Here is a 23,768-nt window from a genome sequence, read left to right on the forward strand (position 1 = left end):
TTTATATTAGTATTGACCAATTAAAGATGGCGGCAGTACAAACGCTGGTACTGACAGCTACGATTAAGAAAGGCATTATTGGCTTTCATGTGAGTAAATCTTGTTGACAGATAGTATCAGTGTTTGTTCTTGAAGTGATGTATCCTAGTTGTAATCACAAAATTAACTGACCATGCCAAATGAAGCCACATGGGTTATAATGTATACACCAGTCGGCAGGCACGCATGCATGGTGACCGGTGACCGACTCCCCTCTCTCACCAAGCCCCAGGCTAGGGCAGCTACACAGGTGGTGGGGGTGTTTTGTTTACATAATCAGTTTAGGGTCGAAGTGTCTGAGATTTCCGGGGTTTTATGAGGGAAGACTGCTCAAATCCGGGAGAAATTTAACCCCGATTCGGGAAGTGTACCAAATCGGGATGTAGGGGAAATTTTAATGATTTTCCGGGCACTTCCCGCGTAATCCGGGATGGTTGACACCTATGCGCATGCGCCGAGGCGATATGTTTTCAGTCTCTGTGTACGCATGCCTATTTTATTTTGGAAGAATATCAGACAACTTGATAAAAAAAGATAACTAAACCATATGTCTGATACCGGAACTGAGTTATGCGCGAGCATCACAAACGGAAGTGTCTGTATGTCCTTTGGACAAAATCAAGTAGCAGTCGACTGTCGTTCGTCAAGAAGCACTCAAAATTTGATCCTATTACATTTTCTCACGTGTAAAACAGTAGAACAACGAACTTCTTGTGTGTGTTTTTACATATTTTACATCAAATTTTAATTTAAGGCTATTTGTGTATTTTTTTCCATGTAGACTCTCCTAAAATCAGCTGATCAGGCCTATCCATCCAGGCCTTATCAGGAATTCTACACATCACAATTTCGACCTCAAATTAAGCAAGGTCTGATTGAATAATAAATGATCACTATCATTTGACAACCTTGTAGTTTTCGTTCTGAGCAAAAAAAAAAAATGTAAAAATAATCAGACAGCAATAAATACTATTAGTGATATGTTTGATTTCTGTGCAAATATGATAATAAGCTGTCAAGTTTCTTCCTTTTATGAATTTATAAATCTCCTTTACTGAACTACAGAAATGGACAGATTTTTATAAGATCGTAAAACTCGTCCGGGCAACAATTATATCAAATTAGATACGAGAACATACAGGTGGTTTCACTACTAATTTGATAACGATTTGATGATATTTTTAATTAGATAATTTGACAATTTTGTCGCCTTCAACTATAATCTGTGTAATTCCAAATCTTATCCACTGCTAGCATAATTGTTTTAACAAACTTAACAAAGATGACTATATATATATGTCCTAAAATCCTGTTAGCAGCGTTTTAGTAGAGCAGTGCGCGATGCTACTAGTAGTTTGAAAGCCTCTTCACTTCCCGGCGCCACACTCTTGTCTGGGTGGAGTAAGACTGCCAACTTCCGGTAGGCTCGATTAACATCCTCCCTGGAAAAGTCAAATAAATTAAAAACATAAACGAATGTTTTTTATTTATTTATTTATTTATTTTTGTTTATTTTTTGTTTATTTTTTTGTTTGTTTGGTTTTTTTTTTTTATAATTGTTCTTGTTGTTTGTTTGTTTGTTTGTTTTGTGTTTTGTTTGTTTGTTTTGTTTTGTTTTTTGTTTTTTTTGGGGGGGGGGGGGGGGGGCGGGCTGTAAAATACTAGGTACAACTGAAAAGAAAGACATTGTGTCTTGTATATGAAAAGAAAATGATGCTATATTATCCAGTTAAGTTTTGACAATAATTTTTTAAAATTCAGCCCATTATCATATACAACACCTAGAAGAAAGAACCGGACAAGTATACTAGACAAAAAATGATGACCCATATAGTTTTGCCTAGAAACACCTTCTACACTAAGTATGACTGGATGAACACTAATCTACATGTGCATAAAAATTATGAGAAAAGATTTAATCAGTTTCCATTCTTGACTGTAGATCATATATATTTCCCTAATGGTTAAAGAAATGCCATGAAATTCTTACTTTGTGGCCCCAGGTATCAGGCCCAGGCGTTCATAGTCTGATTTCGCAGACTTCAGTTTCTGTATGGCATCTGCTTGTTCCTTCGAGTAGCCCAGCTGCGTCTGTATAGGGGCCTTTTTACCGCCATTTTCTGCGGCTACCACCACTGCATCAAATAGTGCCTGCAAAAGTTTAATAAAATTATTTTTTTCAATGGGAGCGTGGTTGTATCTTTTTAACAGATGAAGGTAAAGCAATAACCAGCTCCGCTTTAAACCAAAACTTCCGTCTATTGTTTTAACCCAGCTTGGGTTTACACCAACATCATTCAACATAGCGGAGAGACATTAAACTGATAATTATGGTTTCTGTATGTAAATTCCTTCAGAAAGATAATATCAAAATGGTAGATGTACATGTATTGGCCCCCATTTTTATTTGATATTTATACAGCCTTGATATTCTTGTTATCACAGACAGAAATCCATTAGCAGATCCAGGGGGGGTCCTGGGGGTCAGAAAACTTTTGAAACTTGAGAAACTTTTTTTTATATGCCAACACCCCCCCCTGGTGCCCCCGCTTGTCTAAAATTTTATCCCCGAAAAATGATTGCAAAATTTGCTATAATCATTTCATTTGGCCCCCAGACCTCGCCATCAAAAAATTTGACTCGCAAATGGCGCTCCCATTACCACTAAATTACTGCCCCCCCCCCCCCCCCCCCCCCCCCATTTCAAATTCCTGGATCCGCGCCTGAAACCACAGCATCAGAAGTTACAGCATCAGAAGTTAGATATTCACCTGAAACATTTCTGTCACACCTTCCCCTGTCTGGGCGGACGTTTCAAAGAACAAGTAACCTTTTGTCTCTGACCAGAGACGGCCCTCAACTTCATCCACTGACCGCTTCTTGTCTGTCTACAAATATTCACACGACAACAGTCTCAATCAATGAAAACATTCAATTGACAGTCTTAATTAGTGAAAAAATTCAATTGACAGTCTTAATTAGTGAAAACATTCAATTGACAGTCTTAATTAGTGAAAACATTCAATTGACAGTCTTAATTAGTGAAAACATTCAATTGAAAGTCTTAATTAGTGAAAACATTCAATTGACAGTCTTAATTAGTGAAAACATTCAAATGACAGTCTTAATTAGTGAAAAGCAAGTACACTAGTTGAGGAAAAGAAGCCAAAATTATGTGTGTATAGTCACAAGCTGAATAGTGAGTGAGGCGACATTTTTCTTTTAGATTATACAAGTGTTTATTTAGTTCCGATGATGCATAATGCATCAGGACGGAAGGCAACGGACATGGGTAACACTAGTACTATATGCCCTCTATATACCCCCCCCCCCCCCCCCCCTGTTCATAAAGGGGGTAGAAAAATCAGACATTTATTCGTTTTTTTATTTTTCTATTTTTGCATTGAATACATTAAGTTTCTTCCCAATATTGTGTTCGTCTGAATCGCTTACCTTGCTATTTCAGCAATCATTCCATAACATTCCAATTTATATCAAATATATTCCCTCATTCAGGATTTTACCTCACATACTCTAACAAGGGGAATCACACACTATAATTAAAATTCCTGTGATTAGATATTATCCACTGTCACACTACATGTATATTAGACTCTAATTTCACTCTGCCTTTTGGGGCCGCATGTCTATTTATAAATTATATAACACCGAGTCCCCCTAGGGATGCTTCAATTTGTAACGGCACTTTCTATCTCTAGAAACCTGTTTGTTATTAAAAAAAAACATTTTAAAATCTAGAAACCTATTTTGTTATCAAACACCTATAGAAACGTACTGTGTTGTTTAAAACATTTCGTACCTACAGAAACCTACTTTGTTGTTAAAGACATTTTATACCTATAGAAATATACTTTGTTGTTTAAGACATTTTATACCTCTAGAAACCTACTTTGTTATCAAAGACATTTTATACCTATAGAAACGTACTGTGTTGTTTAAAACATTTCGTACCTACAGAAACCCACTTTGTTGTTTAAGACATTTCATACCTACAGAAACCCACTTTGTTGTTTAAGACATTTCATACCTCTAGAAACCCACTTTGTTGTTTGAGACATTTTATACCTACAGAAACCCACTTTGTTGCTTAAAACATTTCGTACCTCTAGAAACCTACTTTGTTGTTTAAGACATTTCATACCTACAGAAACCTTCTTTGTTGTTTAAGACATTTCATGCCTCTAGAAACGTACTTTGTTATTAAAGACATTTAATTCATACCTCTAGAAACCTACTTTGCTGTTTAAGACATTTTATACCTAGTGAGTACAGAAACCTACTTTGTTATCAAAGACATTTTATACCTCTAGAAACGTACTTTCTTGTTTAAGACATGTTATACCTATAGAAACCTGCTTTGATTGTACTTTCTATTCTCTGTCCTAAGAAACCTAATTAGTTGCAAGACTTACCTTGTTACCACAGACACAAACAACCACATTTTCTACGTCTGTCTGGTTGCCAGTTTCATTTTGCATTTCCTGGACCCATGAGTCTAGAGCCTCGAAGCTTGATCTGTCCGAGATATCATACACGATGATAGCACCTTGTGTATCCTTGTAGAACTCGTTCCGAACCTGTTGATTTTATGATTGATAGTAGATCAGATGTCAGGGATTAATCTAGAATTTAGGGGAAACTACCCTTTTTGGACTATAGGGGAAAATCAGTTCTGAAAAGGGGAAATTTAAACATCACAAAGTTTCAGTTTTTTTTGCTTTAAAACCCCATTTTCCAAGTAAAAACAGCAAATGGTTAATAAGGAAAGCAAATCTGGAGTATTTGGGATTATTATTGCCATAAAAATGAGGGAAAATACAATATTTCAGTGAATTTAACAGAAGTCTGAGGGAGAAAATGGAAAAACTCCTGAGGGGAAACTACCCATAAACGGTGGTAAAAATCCCTAGATTGATCCCTGGATGTGTAACCATTTTATCATAATTTATCTTAAAAACAACAGTAACCAGAGCTAATCAGATCAGGTATGTCATTTCAAAACTTAATATGACAAAAATACAATAGTATGAAGATACTTACTTCATAAAATATGGGATGCCCAGCCATGTCAAAGATATTGACTTTGACATCACGGTCCTTAACAGTTACCCTGGTAACAGAAAAAAAAGAACACGTCATGTAAGAATAGTTTGTCTATGAGGAATATTAATGTATTACAACAGTTGCTTCATACATAAAATGTACCTTCTATAAGTCTGACAGTTATGTGACCTTGCGATCAAGGTCACTTACAGAAAATACCACAATCATGTGACCTTGTCATCAAGGTCACTTTTTGAAAATACTACAATCATGTGACCATCAAGGTCACTTACTGAAAACACCATAATCATGTGACCATCAAGGTCACTTACTGAAAACACCATAATCATGTGACCATCAAGGTCACTTTCTGAAAATACCACAATCATGTGATCTTGCCATCAAGGTCATTTAAAGATAATACCACCATCATGTGACATTCTTACCAAGGTCATTTACTGAAAACACCACCATCATGTGACATTCTTACCAAGGTCACTTACTGAAAACACCATAATCATGTGTCCATCAAGGTCACTTTCTGAAAATACCACCACCATGTGACCTTGCCATCAAGGTCATTTAAAGATAATACCACCATCATGTGACCTTCCTATCAATTTCACTAAAAAATAGTTAGAAACTTATTTATGGTAAAATGTTCCATTATATAAATTGTGTTTCACTGTAGTTCTGATATGGTCATAAGAGTCAGTTATAACAATGCTATGATGTCATCTATTGTTATCTCTGAAAATGCTACTTTATATTAAGTATTTAATTTATATATGCATTGATTAAACTCAATTTGTTTATACCTAAATTTCACAAAAAAATAATGACTATATATAGATCGCTGTATGCATGAGCGAGTCCTTGCTCTGACCAAGGCACAATTCATTGTGACATATACGGTAGATAATTTAACTTATGTGTAACCCGATATTTGATCTGGAGTAGTTGTATCTAGGTCGGAGCCACTGTACATTAATTCGGTAATAACAAAAGGAGAACAGCCATGCTCTAATCACTAAAACCAAACATGCACATATCATTTACAATTAATATAATAGACATTTTTTAATATATATTTCACAAGGCGAAATTCATTAAAAGCTTCCTTCGAATTTGCTATGGAAGGAATGTTCCTACATAGCTGGACTTATATTGTACTGTCTATTATAATATAGATGGATGTCAAGATATTGTTAAAGTCAGAAATGATTATTCTCAAAGTTTCATTTCTGTTAAAACTATCACAATGATTCATATAATTACAAGCCAATTATGATTGTCATGAATTAGTTGTCACATTAGTAGTCAATTAACATTCGCATGTCTGAAAGACTGTATAGGTAAATACTACAAAAAATGTTTATTGTACATCTGTAGGAACTTGACGAATTGTTAAATTTCAAGAGAGATCAGTGTCACAGGCGCTTGCATAGAAAATGTTAATTTAAAAAAAAATTTGATATGACGTAGTACTATTGTATTTGTACTGTGGAAATTATAAGGCTGGCAACTCCATCACGAGCGAAACCGCACCCCACCACACTTCAATCGACTAAAAAACACATTTATTCCAACTGACACGGCGCATACTACATATTTATATACTTTGGTTTGTTTTTGTTTAACGTCCTATTAACAGCCAGGGTCATTTAAGGACGTGCCAGATTTTAAATGTGGAGGAAAGCCGGAGTACCCGGAGAAAAACCAACGGTCAGTACCTGGCAACTGCCCCACATAGGTTTCAAACTCGCAACCCAGAGGTGGAGGGCTAAGTGATAAAGTGTCGGGACACTGTAACCACTCGGCCACCGCGGCCCCTATTGTATATACTACCGTCATCTAGAAACATTCATCTTTAATATATTAACCTACCTGTGATCAGTGTCACACAATATGTCATTTTACACACACAAAGTAATAAAAGTCATGTGTTCATCCCCAATACATTATTGATGTGGTTGCCAAGGCAGTTATAAGTCAACAGACCTTGAGACATTTATTATTGATGAATCTCAACGTACCACATTATGTTAATACTTTAACCTAGTTTAAGACTTGAAGCTTTCAATAACCTTAAGTTTGGATACTGTACAATAATTATCTATAAATTATAAATGACTCAGGAGTTTAGCAGAATAAGGCAATATGCAAGATATTAACCTTGGGGAAAGTATGTAATGAGCAAAACTGACGGCAGCAGTAATACTGATCCTATAAATGAAAGTAACAATAATATTGATGTTCCTAGAAATTAAAGTAACACTGTTAATTTACAATAAAACTGATGTTCCTATAAATTAAAGTAACAAAATACTTACGTTTCTAGAAATTAAAGTAACTATACTGATGTTCCTATAAATCAAAGTAACAATCATACTGATGTTCCTATAAATTAAAGTAATAATAATAATGATGTTCCTATAAATCAAAGTAACAATAATACTGGTGTTCCTAGAAATTAAAGTAATAACAATGCTGATGTTCCTAGAAACTAAAGTAACAATGATATTGATGTTTCTATGAATTTGAGAAACGATTATACTATGTTCCTTTTGTAGAATTTAAAGTAACAAAATATTTGTTCCTAAAAATTAAAGTAACAATTAATAGGCCCAATACTGATGTTCCTAGAAACTAAAGTAACAAAACATTTGTTCCTAGAAATTAAAGTAATAATAATACTGATGTTCCTAGAAATTAAAGTAACAATTAATAGGCCCAATACTGATGTTCCTATAGATTAAAGTAACAATAATACTGATGGTCCTATGAATTAAAGTAACAATAATACTGATGGTCCTATGAATTAAAGTAACAAAACATTTGTTTCTAGAAATTAAAGTAACAATGATATTGATGTTCCTTAAAACTAAAGTAACAATATAATACTGATGTTCTTAGAAATTTAAGTAACAAAATATTTGTGCCTAAAAATTAAAGTAACAATTAATAAGCCCAATACTGATGTTCCTATAGATTAAAGTAACAATCATACTGATGTTTCTATAGAGTAAAGTAACACTAAAACTGATGTTCCTATAGATTAAAGTAACAATAATAATGATGTTTCTATAGAGTAAAGTAACACTAAAACTGATGTTCATATAGAGTAAAGTAACAATAATAATGATGTTCCTATAGAGTAAAGTAACAATAATACTGATGTTCCTATAAATTATAGTAACAATAATAATAATGTTCCTATAGAGTAAAGTAACAATAATACTGATGTTCCTATAGAGTAAAGTAACACTAAAACTGATGTTCCTATAAATTATAGTAACAATAATACTGATGTTCCTTCTTAAAATTAATCTTTCAGACACAACTTGATAGAGAAGTGTGTGAAGTACTTTGAAATAAAGAATAAAGCTACATTTTCTGGTGTGTAATTTTTTTTTAATCTTTTGAAACATTAATTTAAAATAACAAAATAATAAGATCATGAAAATTGCAAACTGTATATTTAATTGACTTTTGTAGAAATTGTACCAAATGAAAATAAGCTGATAATTATGGTATGTCTCAAACAAATAATGTAGTTGGTATATGTAGGATAGTAGAACAGTTAGCAAATGTATTGCTAGAAAAATAGTTGGAGTGTCACATGTCATACAGGAAAAATGAAGATAGCAGATTCCATGTGTCACCTGACATGGCCTATACATTCAAAAACCAAGGGTTCCATCATTTACACTGCTATGATTTCAAGGATTCATGACAATTACACAGCTAGACATTTGTTGTTTCTCTGTATTTAAACACAAATTACGAATATAGGTATGTGTAGTATACTGTACAACTTTCGATCACTACACTTAACCATGTATTATATATACCTACCTTGTGACACCATAGTCTATTCCTATTGTGGCCAGGTATTTGTGGACGAATCGCTTCTCACAAAACCGTTTTATCACACAACTCTGAAATAACACAAAGAATGCATGTTTACTTGTAACTCTTTTGTAAATAGATACTAAAATCACATAAACCAGCTATGTAATTGATTATAAAAGAATAGACTCGTAATCTGCTAAGATAATTCTAAAGATATATATAGTCTGTACAATACATGTATATCATTTTAGTATTAGTAAAAAGTACTGTAAAGATTTAATTAATTCATTTTTCCTCCACCTCCAAACCTGGCACGTCCTTAAATGACCCTGGCTGTTAATAGGACGTTAAACAAAAAAAAATAAACAAACAAACAAACAATTCATTTTTCAATGTGCCACCCAGTTTCCTTGAGGTTATATTAAATTACTTAATTTTCAGCTTTATACAAGAGGCCCAGAGGGCTTGTATTGCTCACCTGGTTGGATTTGACCGAACATTAAAATGATATTTATGTTCAATTCATTAACAGCTTTATTTGTTGATATCGAACAATGCTAATATATGGTTATGGAGTGGGGATCTTAACTGCTTTAAATATATAACCCAAAAAACAAAGTCCAGACACGACAGGGGTGTGAAAAGACCACAGAGAATGTTTTCATAACATGATTGTGTTAAAAGAAACTAAGTCCCTTGGGGTGTGGAAAGACCCCAGGGCCTTTTTTTTACATTAGCATTATGTTTGTCTCTTACTTGATGCCCAATACGGGTAGGGAATCTTAATGGTTTCAAAAATACAAGTAGCCATTTAAAGCCATTTCTCCTATTGGCCCCCAACCCTCTGGCCCCTGGGGGGGATCAGTCACCAATTATGCAAAATCTGTTTCCCGGCCTTGACTCCTATAGCTAAGAATGTTTCTTACTAAATTTGGTTCAAATCCATTCAGTACTTTATGCCAAGTAGCGATTTAAAGGATTTGCTTCTATTTCCACTATTGGGCCCTGCCCCTCTGGCCGAAGGGAGTCAGAGGCACCATTTATGCCAAATTTGTTCCCTTTCCCAAAAGCATGTTTCTGACCAAATTTGGTTCTGATCTATTCAGTACTTTATGACAAATAGTGATTTAAAGGACTAATCCCCTTTTCCCCTATTGGCCCCTGCCCCTCTTACCCTGGAGTGGGGGTAAGAGAAACCATTTACACAAAATCTTTTCCCCTTCCTTTATGACTCTTTTTGACTAAATTTGGTTCAATACGTATTAGGACTTTTGATTTAAGTAGTGATTTAAAACAAACGTTGAAGGACAACGAACAGACGGATTATAAATGGACGACACGCCATGGCATAGCTTAAAACAGGCCCTTCAGACCCATCAACCCCCCCCCCACCCCTCCCGCCCGATAAATTAATACAGGGATACCCATCAACTCACCATAAATTAATACAGGGATACCCATCAACCCATCATGAATTAATACAGGGATACCCATCAACCCAACATAAATTAATTCAGGGATACCCATCAACCCACCATAAATTAATACAGGGATACCCATCAACCCACCATAAATTAATACAGGGATACCCATCAACCCACCATAAATTAATACAGGGATACCCATCAACCCACCATAAATTAATTCGGGAATATCCATCAACCCACCATCAATCAATTCAGGGATTATTACCCACCATTAATTAATACAGGGATACCCATCAACCCACCATTAATTAATACAGGAATACCCATCAACCCATCATAAATTAATACAGGGATACCCATCAACCCACTATAAATTAATACAGGGATACCCATCAACCCACCATAAATTAATACAGGAATACCCATCAACCCACCATAAATTAATACAGGGATACCCATCAACCCACCATTAATTAATACAGGGATACCCATCAACCCACCATAAATTAATACAGGGATACCCATCAACCCACCATTAATTAATACAGGGATACCCATCAACCCACCATAAAATAATACAGGGATACCCATCAACCCATCATAAATTAATACCGGCCGTGATACCCATCAACCCATCATAAATTAATACAGGGATACCCATCAACCCACCATAAATTAATACAGGGATACCCATCAACCCACCATAAATTAATTCAGGGATACCCATCAACCCACCATAAAATAATACAGGGATACCCATCAACCCACCATCAATTAATACAGGGATACCCATAACCCATCATAAATTAATACAGGGATACCCATCAACCCACCATCAATTAATACAGGGATACCCATCAACCCACCATCAATTAATACAGGGATACCCATCAACCCACCATAAATTAATACAGGGATACTCATCAACCCACCATTAATTAATACAGGGATACCCATCAACCCCCATAAATTAATACAGGGATACCCATCAACCCACCATCAATTAATACAGGGATACCCATCAACCCACCATAAATTAATACAGGGATACCCATCAACCCACCATTAATTAATTCAGGGATACCCATCAACCCACCATTAATTAATTCAGGGATACCCATTAACCCACCATTAATTAATACAGGGATACCCATCAACCCACCATAAATTAATACAGGGATACCCATCAACCCACCATCAATTAATACAGGGATACCCATCAACCCACCATCAATTAATACAGGGATACCCATCAACCCACCATTAATTAATACAGGGATACCCATCAACCCACCATCAATTAATACAGAGATACCCATCAACCCACCATTAATTAATACAGGGATACCCATCAACCCACCATCAATTAATACAGGGATACCCATCAACCCACCATTAATTAATACAGGGATACCCATCAACCCATCATAAATTAATACAGGGATTATTACCCACCATTAATTAATACAGGAATACCCATCAACCCACCATGGATATATATATCAATCAATTAATAATCAGAATACCTATACATTGGTAAATGCTACACAAAGTTAAAAATATCATGGAAAGGCCTCAGTACATGTATATTGATCTAATACTAGGACCACGATATACACCAAAAAAAAATCACCAAACTAAAGGTAAGACATTATATATTGATCAATAGATCAATATACATATACATTCAGAAAGGGAATATTTTCAGAATAGGAGAACTTCCCAGAGCTATACAAATAGCCGAGTAAGACTTTATCATACCCTTAAATACCAGTGATATTTAATAGGTCAAACTACACATGGTATTCAGCCTGCTGACAACATGTGAAGATATTTAATTAGCAGTTGATTGTCTTTAGGAAAGTGGTCACTAATTAAGGGGCAGATTGCCTCGAAAATTTGACAATTTACTTGTCTGTATATTGTCGTTATTACTTACTAGACCCTATACAACACTATGTTAGGATCCAGTACCTATATTGGATTATACTGTCGTTATTACTTACTAGACCCTATACAACACTATGTTAGGATCCAGTACCTTTATTGGACCATAACGTCGTTATTACTTACTAGACCCTTATATACAATTGTATATACATTTGTATATATACTAGTACCTGGTAAATACTAGCCACAATATACCGCTCGGCTAGAAGCTAAGGATCTAAATTATTAGCTCAATCGGTTCAGCATAAAACAAGTAATCTAGAGATCTCGGGCTCCACCACTAGCGGAAACAAATTCAATTAAACAAGCACTTTGTTACATTGATGCCCTTGTTGGGACTCAGGAATTATACTTGTGAAAGCTTTGCTTTTTTCTCCCCTTGGAACTTGAGGACAAGTTCTTTACTGGAGAGGGATAATAAATGTAGCCCTTCTTTAGTTTATGGGGCTCCATCATCGTTGATGCTTATGCCCTCGTGGGTCCTATCGCAGACATGAAGGGGGAGGGGGTAGGTGTATTTACAATGACTTTTTTTAAATTTTCTCGTGCAGGGTATAAATAAAAGGTAAAAACAGCCATATGTTTTAGTGTGTGATGAAGGCTTCAATGGCTGTATAGGGTATGGGTGCCTTGACGTCCTAGTGTTGTGTATTGTACTGCTGCTGTTAGAAGGAGATTCCATTGTGTACTGTGTGTGGAACGAATATCTGTAGGTGTCCTTTGTAACAGCTATGTGTTTGTATGAATCAAGGTATGCCAGTCTCGTTCGGGAGTCTGAGGGAGTGACTATATGTGTTGGTAAACCCTGGTAAACCACTGGTAAACCACTGGTAAACACTGGTAAACCCTGGTAAACACTGGTAAACCCTGGTAAACACTGGTAAACCACTGGTAAACACTGGTAAAAACACTGGTAAACACTGGTAAACCACTGGTAAACACTGATAAACCCTAGTAAACACTGGTAAACCCTGGTAAACCCTGGTAAACCCTGGTAAACACTGGTAAAAACACTGGTAAACACTGGTAAAGCACTGGTAAACACTGATAAACCCTAGTAAACACTGGTAAACCCTGGTAAACCCCGGTAAACACTGGTTAACACTGGTAAACCCTGGTAAACCCTGTTAAACACTGGTAAACCACTGGTAAACCCCGGTAAACACTGGTAAACCCCAGTAAACTCTGGTAAACCCCGGTAAACACTGGTAAGCCCGGTAAACACTGGTAAACCCTGGTAAACACTAGGCACAATATACTGCCTGCGAAAGCATCACTGTAACCGATGGAAACTCGAGGACAAGTTTTTTCCTGGAGGGTAACCATTGTAAATACTTGCCGCAATTATAATACCGCTTGGCTAGAGAGCTCTTCTTTTTAGCTCGACCGGTTGAGCGTAAGACTTGTAATCCAGAGGTGCTGGGTTCAGTCATACGCTCATCAACATACATGTATCATAATATAATCATATATCAAATTAAAATTATTCCCAACCAACATATACAATTTATATTAAACATTGTCACAGTCTGTTTACCTTTCCGGCCTCTGCGTTCCCCATGCTGATGATTTTGATGCGTAGAGACCGCTTTTTGTTTTTATCCATTGCGGTAGGCATTTGGCGTTTTCCAGTGTCTGACAAAGTTGTTTGGGGTTGTTTTGCAACACAATGCTCACATTAAACTTCACATGAAATACTTGAACAATACAATGTACATTGAACGGCTCTGAGTAAAATTGATATGAGATATGTTTGTAAGTAGAATATTAAGCTGGCTATGTGATAATTACTGTTTTGTTGAGTTCTACTGTAAGCAGTTCATGATTCATTGAAAGTGAAGAAAAAAAACGTTAATTCGTTGGAACACACTCCTTATTTATCCTGATGTGAACATGTATCGTTTCTATTAATAGTTTTGTACATACACGCCATATTTATCCTCCTCAATTTCCTGCGTAAACACTCAAAATAACATAACATATCGCCAGTGTATAAAAACGCGTCTGTAGCAACTCGCCATCACGGTATTTTTGTACGGCACAGAAGAAAATACTGCATTCTCATTGGTTTAAAATATCCTTATCGGAAGTCGTCTAGACTTTTCACTAAAGATGGATAACTCTAGATATGTTTCGAATTTCGTAAAATGAAAGTAGGGCTAAGTAGCCGGTGTCACTTCTGAATTACGTATTGTTTGCCTTGTAAGAATCTCGCTAAAAGGTATGTCTTAAAGCATTCATTGATAATTATGTCGATATTTATATCATATTACATTCATATGTATATGATTAAAACGAAAACTACAGATAATACCTATATCAGATATTTATGTACATGTAACATTACAGGACTCGCTGGGCAGAGGTGACTGGACTCTGAACCACGTACAGTGTACATCAGAGCTGTACATTGTAATTATGAATATTATATCTTAAGCCTAATGCTAGATTGTCATAGAATTTACATGAAGTATGTATTTTGTCATGAAAAACAGCAATAATGAAATGATTTCATTAACATTCATAGAATTTGTATCCACATTTAATAAACGAAATTATCAAATGAAATGTTTGTGGTTTATTTTGTTTAACGTTTTATTAACAGCCAGGGTCATTTTAAGGACGTGCCAGGTTTTGGAGGTAGAGGAAAGCCGGAGAACCTGGAGAAAAACTACCGGCCTACGGTCAGTACCAGACAACTGCTTGATGTGCATGGTTTTGAACTCCAGAGATAGAACGCTACATGTGCATGTTACATTTGTATATAGTGATAAAGTGTTGGGACACCTAACACATTAACCACTTGTACCACCACGCCCCCCCCCCCCCCCTTTATTTTTTTTTTCAATTTCCTGTGACTTAAATTCTTCTATTACTACAGATACAGAACTTATAGAGTTACATAATATAATTAATAAATATAATCTGATAAAATATTAGTGTTTTCTATAATGCCACACTTCTTTGCTTCTTGTTAAAACAAGTACTGGACTAACAAGGAGATCAAGTTCCACCCATCCTGCTACACGTACTAGTTAAACAACGACCCGCCAATATTCTGTATAACACCTACCACCTATACAGTCTATACATGTATATAAAGATAGTGACCCTAGATACAGATGGTGTGTCAACTGTTAATAGTCCAAATATGAAACTGAACACCAATTCGTCTTTTGTGAATGAAAGTTGATGACCATATTGAGGAAATTAGAACTACATTGTACAATATTTTTTATTTTTTTTATTTTTAATGAGGAATCTACTATACTTGATACATAATTAAACATGCGCACTGTAAAATTATATAAACAGGTGGTCAAGAAGCGGACACGCTTATAAGAAGACTGATAACTGCTATTGCTATTGCTATTGTATGAGTTATAAAGTAATCTATCTTCAGTGTGATATATGAATTGGTAAATTGATAAATTAGAAGATTTTGGCAAAGTGAAATTATGTTCTTGCAAATTTGCCGCAAATTGCTGCAAAGTTGTCGCAAACAGAAATGGTTCGCGGCAAGTTTGCAGCAATTTTACAAGTGTTTGCGGCTAGCGGCAAACATGCAAAGTTCTTGCGACTAGTTCTTGCAAACAGAATAGTTTGCAGCAAATTTGAGGCAAACATGCAGGAAATTAGCTGCAAAGTTTCTTTTTTCTATAAATGGTGTTTAATAAAGGTTCAAAACATGTTCCACCTTGAATTTTCTGGCCCTGAAGGGAATGACATTTAAAGGAATAAGATAAATCACACACCAGGCATCTCTCTGTCAAAATATCTACAATCTAGTGTTGGGGCCAGAGTAAACTCAAAATTGTCTTATTTGTATACAAAAAAATCCAGTTTGAAGAATTATGGCTAAAAAGATCTTCATTTTAAAAACAGGATGAGGGCGAACAGAGAGTTGCATGTGGATGATGTTGCCATGGTTACTGGATGGAATATGGACAGGGGTTCTGACATCTATGGTGGGAATTATTATGGGATACATCTTCTGTACTCTCAAAGGATCAGGCTCAGAGTTTGAGGACAACAGTATAGAGGCATTCATCATACAAGAAGGTAGTTTCTGTTCAACAAGAGGGTGCATGCTACCACAGGGGCTTGGCACGATTTTCCAAATGATGGTCCATATATATATGTATTATTATATAATAATGTCCATCTTTTGGAAAATCGTGCCAAGCCCCTGTGCATGCTACTGCTATGTGTGACCTACTTTGATATTTTGAAATATTTTTTATCTACTGAATGATAAATCTACATCAAAGACTTATGATTTTATATACAAACATTTGGATGACCATCCTGTTATCCTGACAGCTATAACATTTGAAGGTTCGAAAAAGATATATCACTATTTCATATTCTGGAACATTTTCTTCGGGTTGGTAAAGTAAATAGTAATAGAAGAAGTTGTATATGACAGAATCAATATGATAATTACCTATGATGTCTTTAACCATCTCAGACACTACATAAGACAGTGCTAGTATGCTTCACATTGGGCATTAGTCTGATGAAGGTGACGTCAATGTAGTCATCGAAATGTCACAATCTTAAATATCATATTGGTTGTGTCATATAACTTCTATCATAATCACTATTTCAGTTATGCTGCCTATGCTTAACTTTGTTGTCTAAAGTACATGTACATGTAAGTCACCTGACTACCCCAGGCTAGCATGAATTTCCTATATAGCCTAGTGGTAGGACATTTTTGTCTGCTTAAAAATTGGAGAGCAAGAGGTCGCTAAATGGAGACTCGGCACCAAGTGGACTGGTGGGGCAGGGTGTCTTTCGTTACTCCTTCCTATTTAGAGTTGAAAGAGATCGACATTTATATCCCCATGAATTCTCTTTTTTTTAATAAACATTTTTGACAGGTTCTTTTATTTGCCAGCCTTTTTTAACTTTCCTGGGGTGGGAGGGGGGAGGGGGGAGGAAGAGATCTGCTTTTTCATATTTTCAAATGAAAGAAAATCGCATTTGAATATTTATATTTTGAACAATCCTGTCAATATAAACTCACTGTACCTACTGTATTATTATTTAAAGTGCAGACCTTTTATTTTGAACTGCTACACTTGAACTTTTAAACTCGGAACAGTAAAGACATTTAACTTATATGTTGTTAATTTTCAAATGATGAAATGTTGGCTGCATGTAAGGTTTGTTTAAATTTGAATGTTTATTTCAGGTTTAATTTCAATTTAACATGAGATTAATTAATGGAATAATGGAAGAAAAATTTATTATTATTAGTTACGATATTCTGTATCCATATAGACCCTGTCACCAGACTCGGATATTTTGACAGGAAGACGTGCGTGGTGTATATAAACAACCTTCAACACCACACATCTATATAATGTCAGAATGTCTAAGTCTGGTGGTAGGGTCAGAGGAAACCTGGACTGGTGTATAATGAAAGTGATGTTTTCAGAGACGGTAAGTAAGAAGCAGAAGAATGTTGACTTGACAGACAATCGTCAGAAGTGGTCGTATGATGCGGAAGGGAAACAAGTACTGATTTTGTATGGAACAGAGTATGGCTTCAGTGAAGAAGTTGCCACCAAATTGTTTGACAGGTATGCTAACCAAACTTTAATTTTTCCTTCAATGATAAGATGTGCATGGTATAATATGCAATGAAGTTTGGACAATTTGAAAAATATATGAATTTATTATTATATTAGCAATAATAGTATTGTCGATATTTGCCAGAATCATTCAAACTTAGAGTCCCTGGCTGTAGATTCTCCATGGAATCCATGGAATTCCATGGATTTTTTCCATAGAAATCCATGGAAAACATCCATGGAGTATTAGAACAACAAATATGAAAAGAAGTTATAAAAATGTCCATGGATATTTTCCAGGGAATCCATGGAAAATGGTTTCAATACTCCATGGAAAATTCCATGGAGATATTCTATGGAATCCATGGAAAAGTTCCATGGAAAATAGTTTAAATGCTCCATGGCAAAATTCCATGTAGATATTCCATGGAATCCATGGGAAAATTCCAAGGAGATACTACTGTCCATGGAATCCATGGGAAAATTCCATTGTTTCTGATATAGCTTGTTGTCATTTAGTAGAATATTCATTGCATGTTGAGGAAACGTGCAGTTTAAATGAAAGATACATGCACAAATTTTTTTTAAATTAAGTTTAGATTCTCCTCTACCTGTAGCATAAATAAGTGGAGTACCCAAGAGATTATACCCGGCTGTAGATTTTCCATGGAATTCCATGGAACATTAATTGACTATTTATATTTCCATGGAAAATCTACCGCTGGTCCGGGTATCTCTTGGTACTCAACTTGTTTATACTGCAGGTAGAGGAAAATCTCAACTTTTTTTTTTTAATTTTTGAGCATAGAAATCTTTTATTTTACAGTATAATATAATATACATGTTGTAATTAAGACTCTTACTAACAACATTTGGACATTGTAATGCTAATTACCGGTACTTCAAATGGACGCATTTTAGTGGTAGTCTTCTTTTCGTGTTGAAAACATCCTCTAAATTATGATTGCTCTTATTGAATTGTCCACATTATAATGTGTTTAGCTCACATCGTCATTAAATGGTGGGCTAATCAAATCGCTCTTTGTCAAACGCCCGCCCATCTCTTAACATTTCTTGTTTTCAATATTTCTCAGAAATTTCTTGGTGAATCTTGTTCACATTTCATTTGTAGGTTCCCCTTGATCTGTATTTGAGTATAACCCATTTTGAGGCTTATAAGAAAACCGAATAGCTGACAGGAGGCCATTTTGAATTTTGAAAGTTGAAGTTTGTTATTGTTATTTCTCAGAAAGATCTTCATAAATTTTTCTCAAGTTTCACCTGTAGGTTCTCCATGGTCCTTAGTTGCGCTTTTCATCATGGAAATTATTTCATGAACTACATTTTGATTCCTCTTGAATTAGTTGAAGTTTGTTAAACCTATTTCTCAGAGAGATCTTTATGGATCTTTCTCAAATCTATCTTGTAGGTTCCTCTTGATTTTAAATCTTAAAGAGGACGAAAAATAAGTAGAGAAAAGATTGGTCTTACAGATCAAGATCCAATAAAGGTCATTTGATGGCAGGTGCCAGATTCCTCCGGAATCTCATCCATTGCAATTCATCCTGACACTGCATTTGTATAAATTCAGTTTGTGTGCTCAATATGAGTTAACCAAAATGAATTCATTTACAGAATGTGTTAAGTGGCGTGGGAAATCGTCTGTTCCCTGTACCAAATACCAAAATGAATTCAATTACAGAATGTGTTATTTAGTGGCGTGGGAAATCGTCTGTTCCCTGTACCAAATACCAAAATGAATTCATTTACAGAATGTGTTAAGTGGCGTGGGAAATCGTCTGTCCCCTGTACCAAATACCAAAATGAATTCAATTACAGAATGTGTTAAGTGGCGTGGGAAATCGTCTGTCCTCTGTATCAAATACCGAAATGAATTCAATTACAGAATGTGTTAAGTGGCGTGGGAAATTTCCTGTCACCTGTACCAAATCCCTGTGACTTGTAATAAGAAATGGGAAATTTCTTTTCCCCTGTACCAAATCCCTGTGATATGTACTATGTGATGGGAAAATTTCTTGTCCCCTAGCTAGCTGTGTCAGATCCCTGTGATCTAATTTTTTTTTTATTTTGTAATTAACAGGATTGTCTCCATTAGTCCAGCCTGATGATGATGATCCTCTTCAGCCGAGACTAGTCAACATGAAACATCATAAGTTTGTTGACCTATCCAGGGAACAGATATGTTTTGTGGTCATTTCTACAAGCGGTGATGGTTCGTGTATTCTCTTTGTGTCCGAGATTTGTTCATCTCGGTCAAGTTAGGGTGTTCTGTAACAAAGTATTGTTCCAGGTGAGGCCAACAAAAAATTTGGAAGCAAAGTTCATATCATTTTTATATGATTAATTGTCCAGTGTTTGTACACAGAATGAGGCTTTCTGATTGGTTGAGAAATTTTTTCATTTAAGCATTGATGTCATTTTTTTTAGTTTCATCGGGGTATGTTTCATACCCCGATGAAACTAAAAAAAATGACATCAACGCTTATAATTAATTTTGAAAATGATTTTCTAATTTAAACATGTTTATGTACAATTTTACTGGTTTTAAATGGGATTCTTTTTCTCAAATCAACACGCAACGTCAATTGTCGTATTGTGACGTCACATTTTTCGCGCCATTCTCGGAATTTCTTTCATAGAAGAATGAAAAGAATTTTTCGACCAATCACATTTGAGTATTTACCATGAAAACAAAGAAAAATTAATTATACCTCTATGAAAAAAAAAATCTGAAAATGGCGCAAAATATGTGACGTCACAATACGGCCATTGACATTGTGTATTGATTTGTGAAAAAGAATCCTGTATAAGATCAGTTCAATTGTACATAAAACAAAAATCAATTATAAGCATTGATGTCAATTATTTTTTAGTTTCATAGGGGTATGAAAAAAAATTCATGCAGATTGCAAACAACTGTTTTTTCATACCCCAATGAAACTGAAAAAAACGATATCAATGCTTAAATGAATTTAATATAAAAGCAAATTTTATTTTGATATGAATCTTAAAAGCAACATTAAATTTAAAAGAAACCACATTATCCTCACAAAAGGCCAATGGTCATCTGACTGTTAAAACAATTTAAAGTACGTAATTGATAGAACTAATGAAAGAAGTTAAAAATGTGTGTTCTTTACAAATTTTAATTGTGTAATCATGTTATGAATGTACTCTTAGCATCATATTTGAATTTGGAAGATGGCAATGTATTTACCATGATGGCCATCTGGGATTTCAGAGCGATCTGCATCAGAAAGACAATCAGATTTGATAACTTTAATTATGATTCACATACTTTGTGCCAAATTTTGCCTAAAGCTATCGGATAAATTTGATGGGAAATCTTTGATATACTGTGAGATTTTAAGGTATATCATAAAGGAATGCTGTGATGACCCCTGCCTGGGTTAGATAAAAATAAGTTTACTATAACATGTGTACATCTGACTTTTTCATCAAGTTCCCGTTTTTAGTCCTTAATGATTTTTTTTTTTTTTCAGTTTCAAATACTTTATTCCCCCAGCATTATTAATATTTATATATACTTAGCTATGCCATTGTTATATATATATACACATAATTAACAGGACCCCCCCCCCTTTTCGGATGAGGACGCATATGCCAACCCCCCCCCCCCCCCCCCCCCCCCCCCCAGCTCGAAAATCTTATCCCCGAAAGATTGCAATAATAATTTCATTTTTCGAAATTTTGGCCCCACGACCCCTCGCCAAAAAAAATTCAGCTCGAACCTATGGCGCTCGCATTACCACTAGATTACTGGACCCCCCCCCCCCCCCCCCCCCCCCCTGTTCAAACCGCGCCTGACGAAGGCTGCAACATGACAGTAGTCGATTTATCATTAACTGTTTAATGTACTTTACCTGGTTTTTAATAAAAGTCATTTATTATAGGTGTCCCTCCCACGGATTCACGTGGTTTCTACGACAACCTGATGTCATGTGACCAGGAGTTGTCTCACCTTAGATATTCTGTTCTGGCCCTGGGCGACTCCAACTATCCGCATTTCTGTAAGGCTGGACATGATATTAACACAAGGTAACAGTTTATAATATATACCACGGTAGGTGTGGTATGATGTATACCACGGTAGGTGTGGTATGATGTATACCACGGTAGGTGTGGTATATACCACGGTAGGTTTGGTATGATATATACCACGGTAGGTGTGGTATGATATATACCACGGTACGTGTGGTATGATATATACCACGGTACGTGTGGTATGATATATACCACGATAGGTGTGGTATGATATATACCAAGGTAGGTGTGGTATGATATATACCACGGTAGGTGTGGTATGATATATACCAAGGTAGGTTTGGTATGATATATACCACGGTAGGTGTGGTATGATATATACCAAGGTAGGTGTGGTATGATATATACCACGGTAGGTTTGGTATGATATATACCACGGTAGGTGTGGTATGATATATACCAAGGTAGGTGTGGTATGATATATACCACGGTAGGTTTGGTATGATATATACCAAGGTAGGTGTGGTATGATATATACCACGGTAGGTTTGGTATGTACCACGGTAGGTGTGGTATGATGTATACCATGGTAGGTGTGGTATGATATATACCACAGTAGGTGTGGTACATGAATGATATACCACGGTAGGTGTGGTATGATGTATACCACGGTAGGTGTGGTATGATATATACCACGGTAGGTTTGGTATGTACCACGGTAGGTGTGGTATGATATATACCACGGTAGGTATGGTATGATATACACCACGGTATAGGTATGGTATGATATATATACCACGGTAGGTGTGGTATGATATACACCACGGTAGGTGTGGTATGATATACCACGGTAGGTGTGGTATGATGTATTCCACGGTAGGTTTGGTATGATGTATACCACGGTAGGTTTGGTATGATGTATACCACGGTAGGTGTGGTATGATATACACCACGGTAGGTGTGGTATGATATACACCACGGTAGGTGTGGTATGATGTATACCACGGTAGGTTTGGTATGATATATACCACGGTAGGTTTGGTATGATGTATACCACGGTAGGTTTGGTATGATGTATACCACGGTAGGTTTGGTATGATATATACCACGGTAGGTGTGGTATGATGTATACCACGGTAGGTTTGGTATGATATATACCATGGTAGGTGTAGTATGATATATACCACGGTAGGTGTGGTATGATATACACCACGGTAGGTGTGGTATGATGTATACCACGGTAGGTGTGGTATGATGTATACCACGGTAGGTTTGGTATGATATATACGTAGGTGTGGTATGATGTATACCACGGTAGGTGTGGTATGATGTATACCACTGTAGGTGTGGTATGATATATACCACGGTAGGTGTAGTATGATATATACCACGGTAGGTGTGGTATGATGTATACCACGGTAGGTTTGGTATGATATATACCACGGTAGGTGTGGTATGATATATATACCACGGTAGGTGTGGTATGATATATACCAAGGTAGGTGTGGTATAATGTATACCACGGTAGGTTTGGTATGATATATACCACGGTAGGTGTGGTATGATATACCACGGTAGGTTTGGTATGATATACACCACGGTAGGTGTGGTATGATGTATACCACGGTATGTTTGGTATGATATATACCACGGTAGGTGTGGTACATGAATGATATACCACGGTAGGTGTGGTATGATGTATACCACGGTAGGTTTGGTATGATGTATACCATGGTAGGTTTGGTATGATGTATACCACGGTAGGTGTGGTATGATATACACCACGGTAGGTTTGGTATGATATACACCACGGTAGGTTTGGTAT

At 35.9% G+C, this 23,768-nt stretch overlaps 2 protein-coding genes across 3 annotated transcripts in view; one reads left to right on the forward strand and one right to left on the reverse strand.

Annotated features, from left to right (window-relative positions):
• Positions 1 to 491: 491 nt before the first annotated feature.
• On the reverse strand, positions 492 to 14,354 carry LOC117316708 (dnaJ homolog subfamily C member 27-like). Its single transcript, XM_033871459.1, has 7 exons — positions 13,873 to 14,354; positions 8,962 to 9,044; positions 5,101 to 5,170; positions 4,473 to 4,637; positions 2,811 to 2,927; positions 2,030 to 2,190; positions 492 to 1,481 (listed from the first exon to the last, which is right to left on the reverse strand). Exons 1-7 carry the CDS (start codon positions 13,951 to 13,953, stop codon positions 1,352 to 1,354), a joined length of 807 nt encoding a protein of 268 aa, XP_033727350.1. The 5' UTR covers positions 13,954 to 14,354; the 3' UTR covers positions 492 to 1,351.
• Positions 14,355 to 16,226: 1,872 nt separating this feature from the next.
• Positions 16,227 to 23,768, forward strand: part of LOC117316773 (NADPH oxidoreductase A-like) — a 41,939-nt gene continuing 34,397 nt past the window's right edge. Inside the window, exons 1-4 of one of the 2 annotated variants that reach the window (XM_033871544.1) lie at positions 16,227 to 16,397; positions 17,782 to 17,969; positions 20,063 to 20,150; positions 21,853 to 21,997. In XM_033871544.1, coding sequence (XP_033727435.1) covers positions 16,244 to 16,397; positions 17,782 to 17,969; positions 20,063 to 20,150; positions 21,853 to 21,997 — 575 coding nt within the window. In that variant the 5' untranslated portion in view covers positions 16,227 to 16,243. Of the gene's footprint in view, positions 16,398 to 17,781; positions 17,970 to 20,018; positions 20,151 to 21,852; positions 21,998 to 23,768 lie in introns of both variants that reach the window. The other variant, XM_033871543.1, reaches the window with a different exon arrangement.

The sequence above is a fragment of the Pecten maximus genome, chromosome 18, assembly GCF_902652985.1.
Source record: "Pecten maximus chromosome 18, xPecMax1.1, whole genome shotgun sequence".
Lineage (NCBI taxonomy): Eukaryota > Metazoa > Mollusca > Bivalvia > Pectinida > Pectinidae > Pecten > Pecten maximus.

Coding starts and splice junctions, on each gene's coding strand:
- LOC117316708 (XM_033871459.1), bottom strand. CDS start 13,953: ATGCCTACCGCAATGGATAAAAACAAAAAGCGGTCTCTACGCATCAAA. Junction 2,928..4,472: donor TTTGTGTCTGTGGTAACAAG/GTAAGTCTTGCA, acceptor GAATATTTGTAG/ACAGACAAGAAGCGGTCAGT. Junction 1,482..2,029: donor CTGATACCTGGGGCCACAAA/GTAAGAATTTCA, acceptor TGACTTTTCCAG/GGAGGATGTTAATCGAGCCT.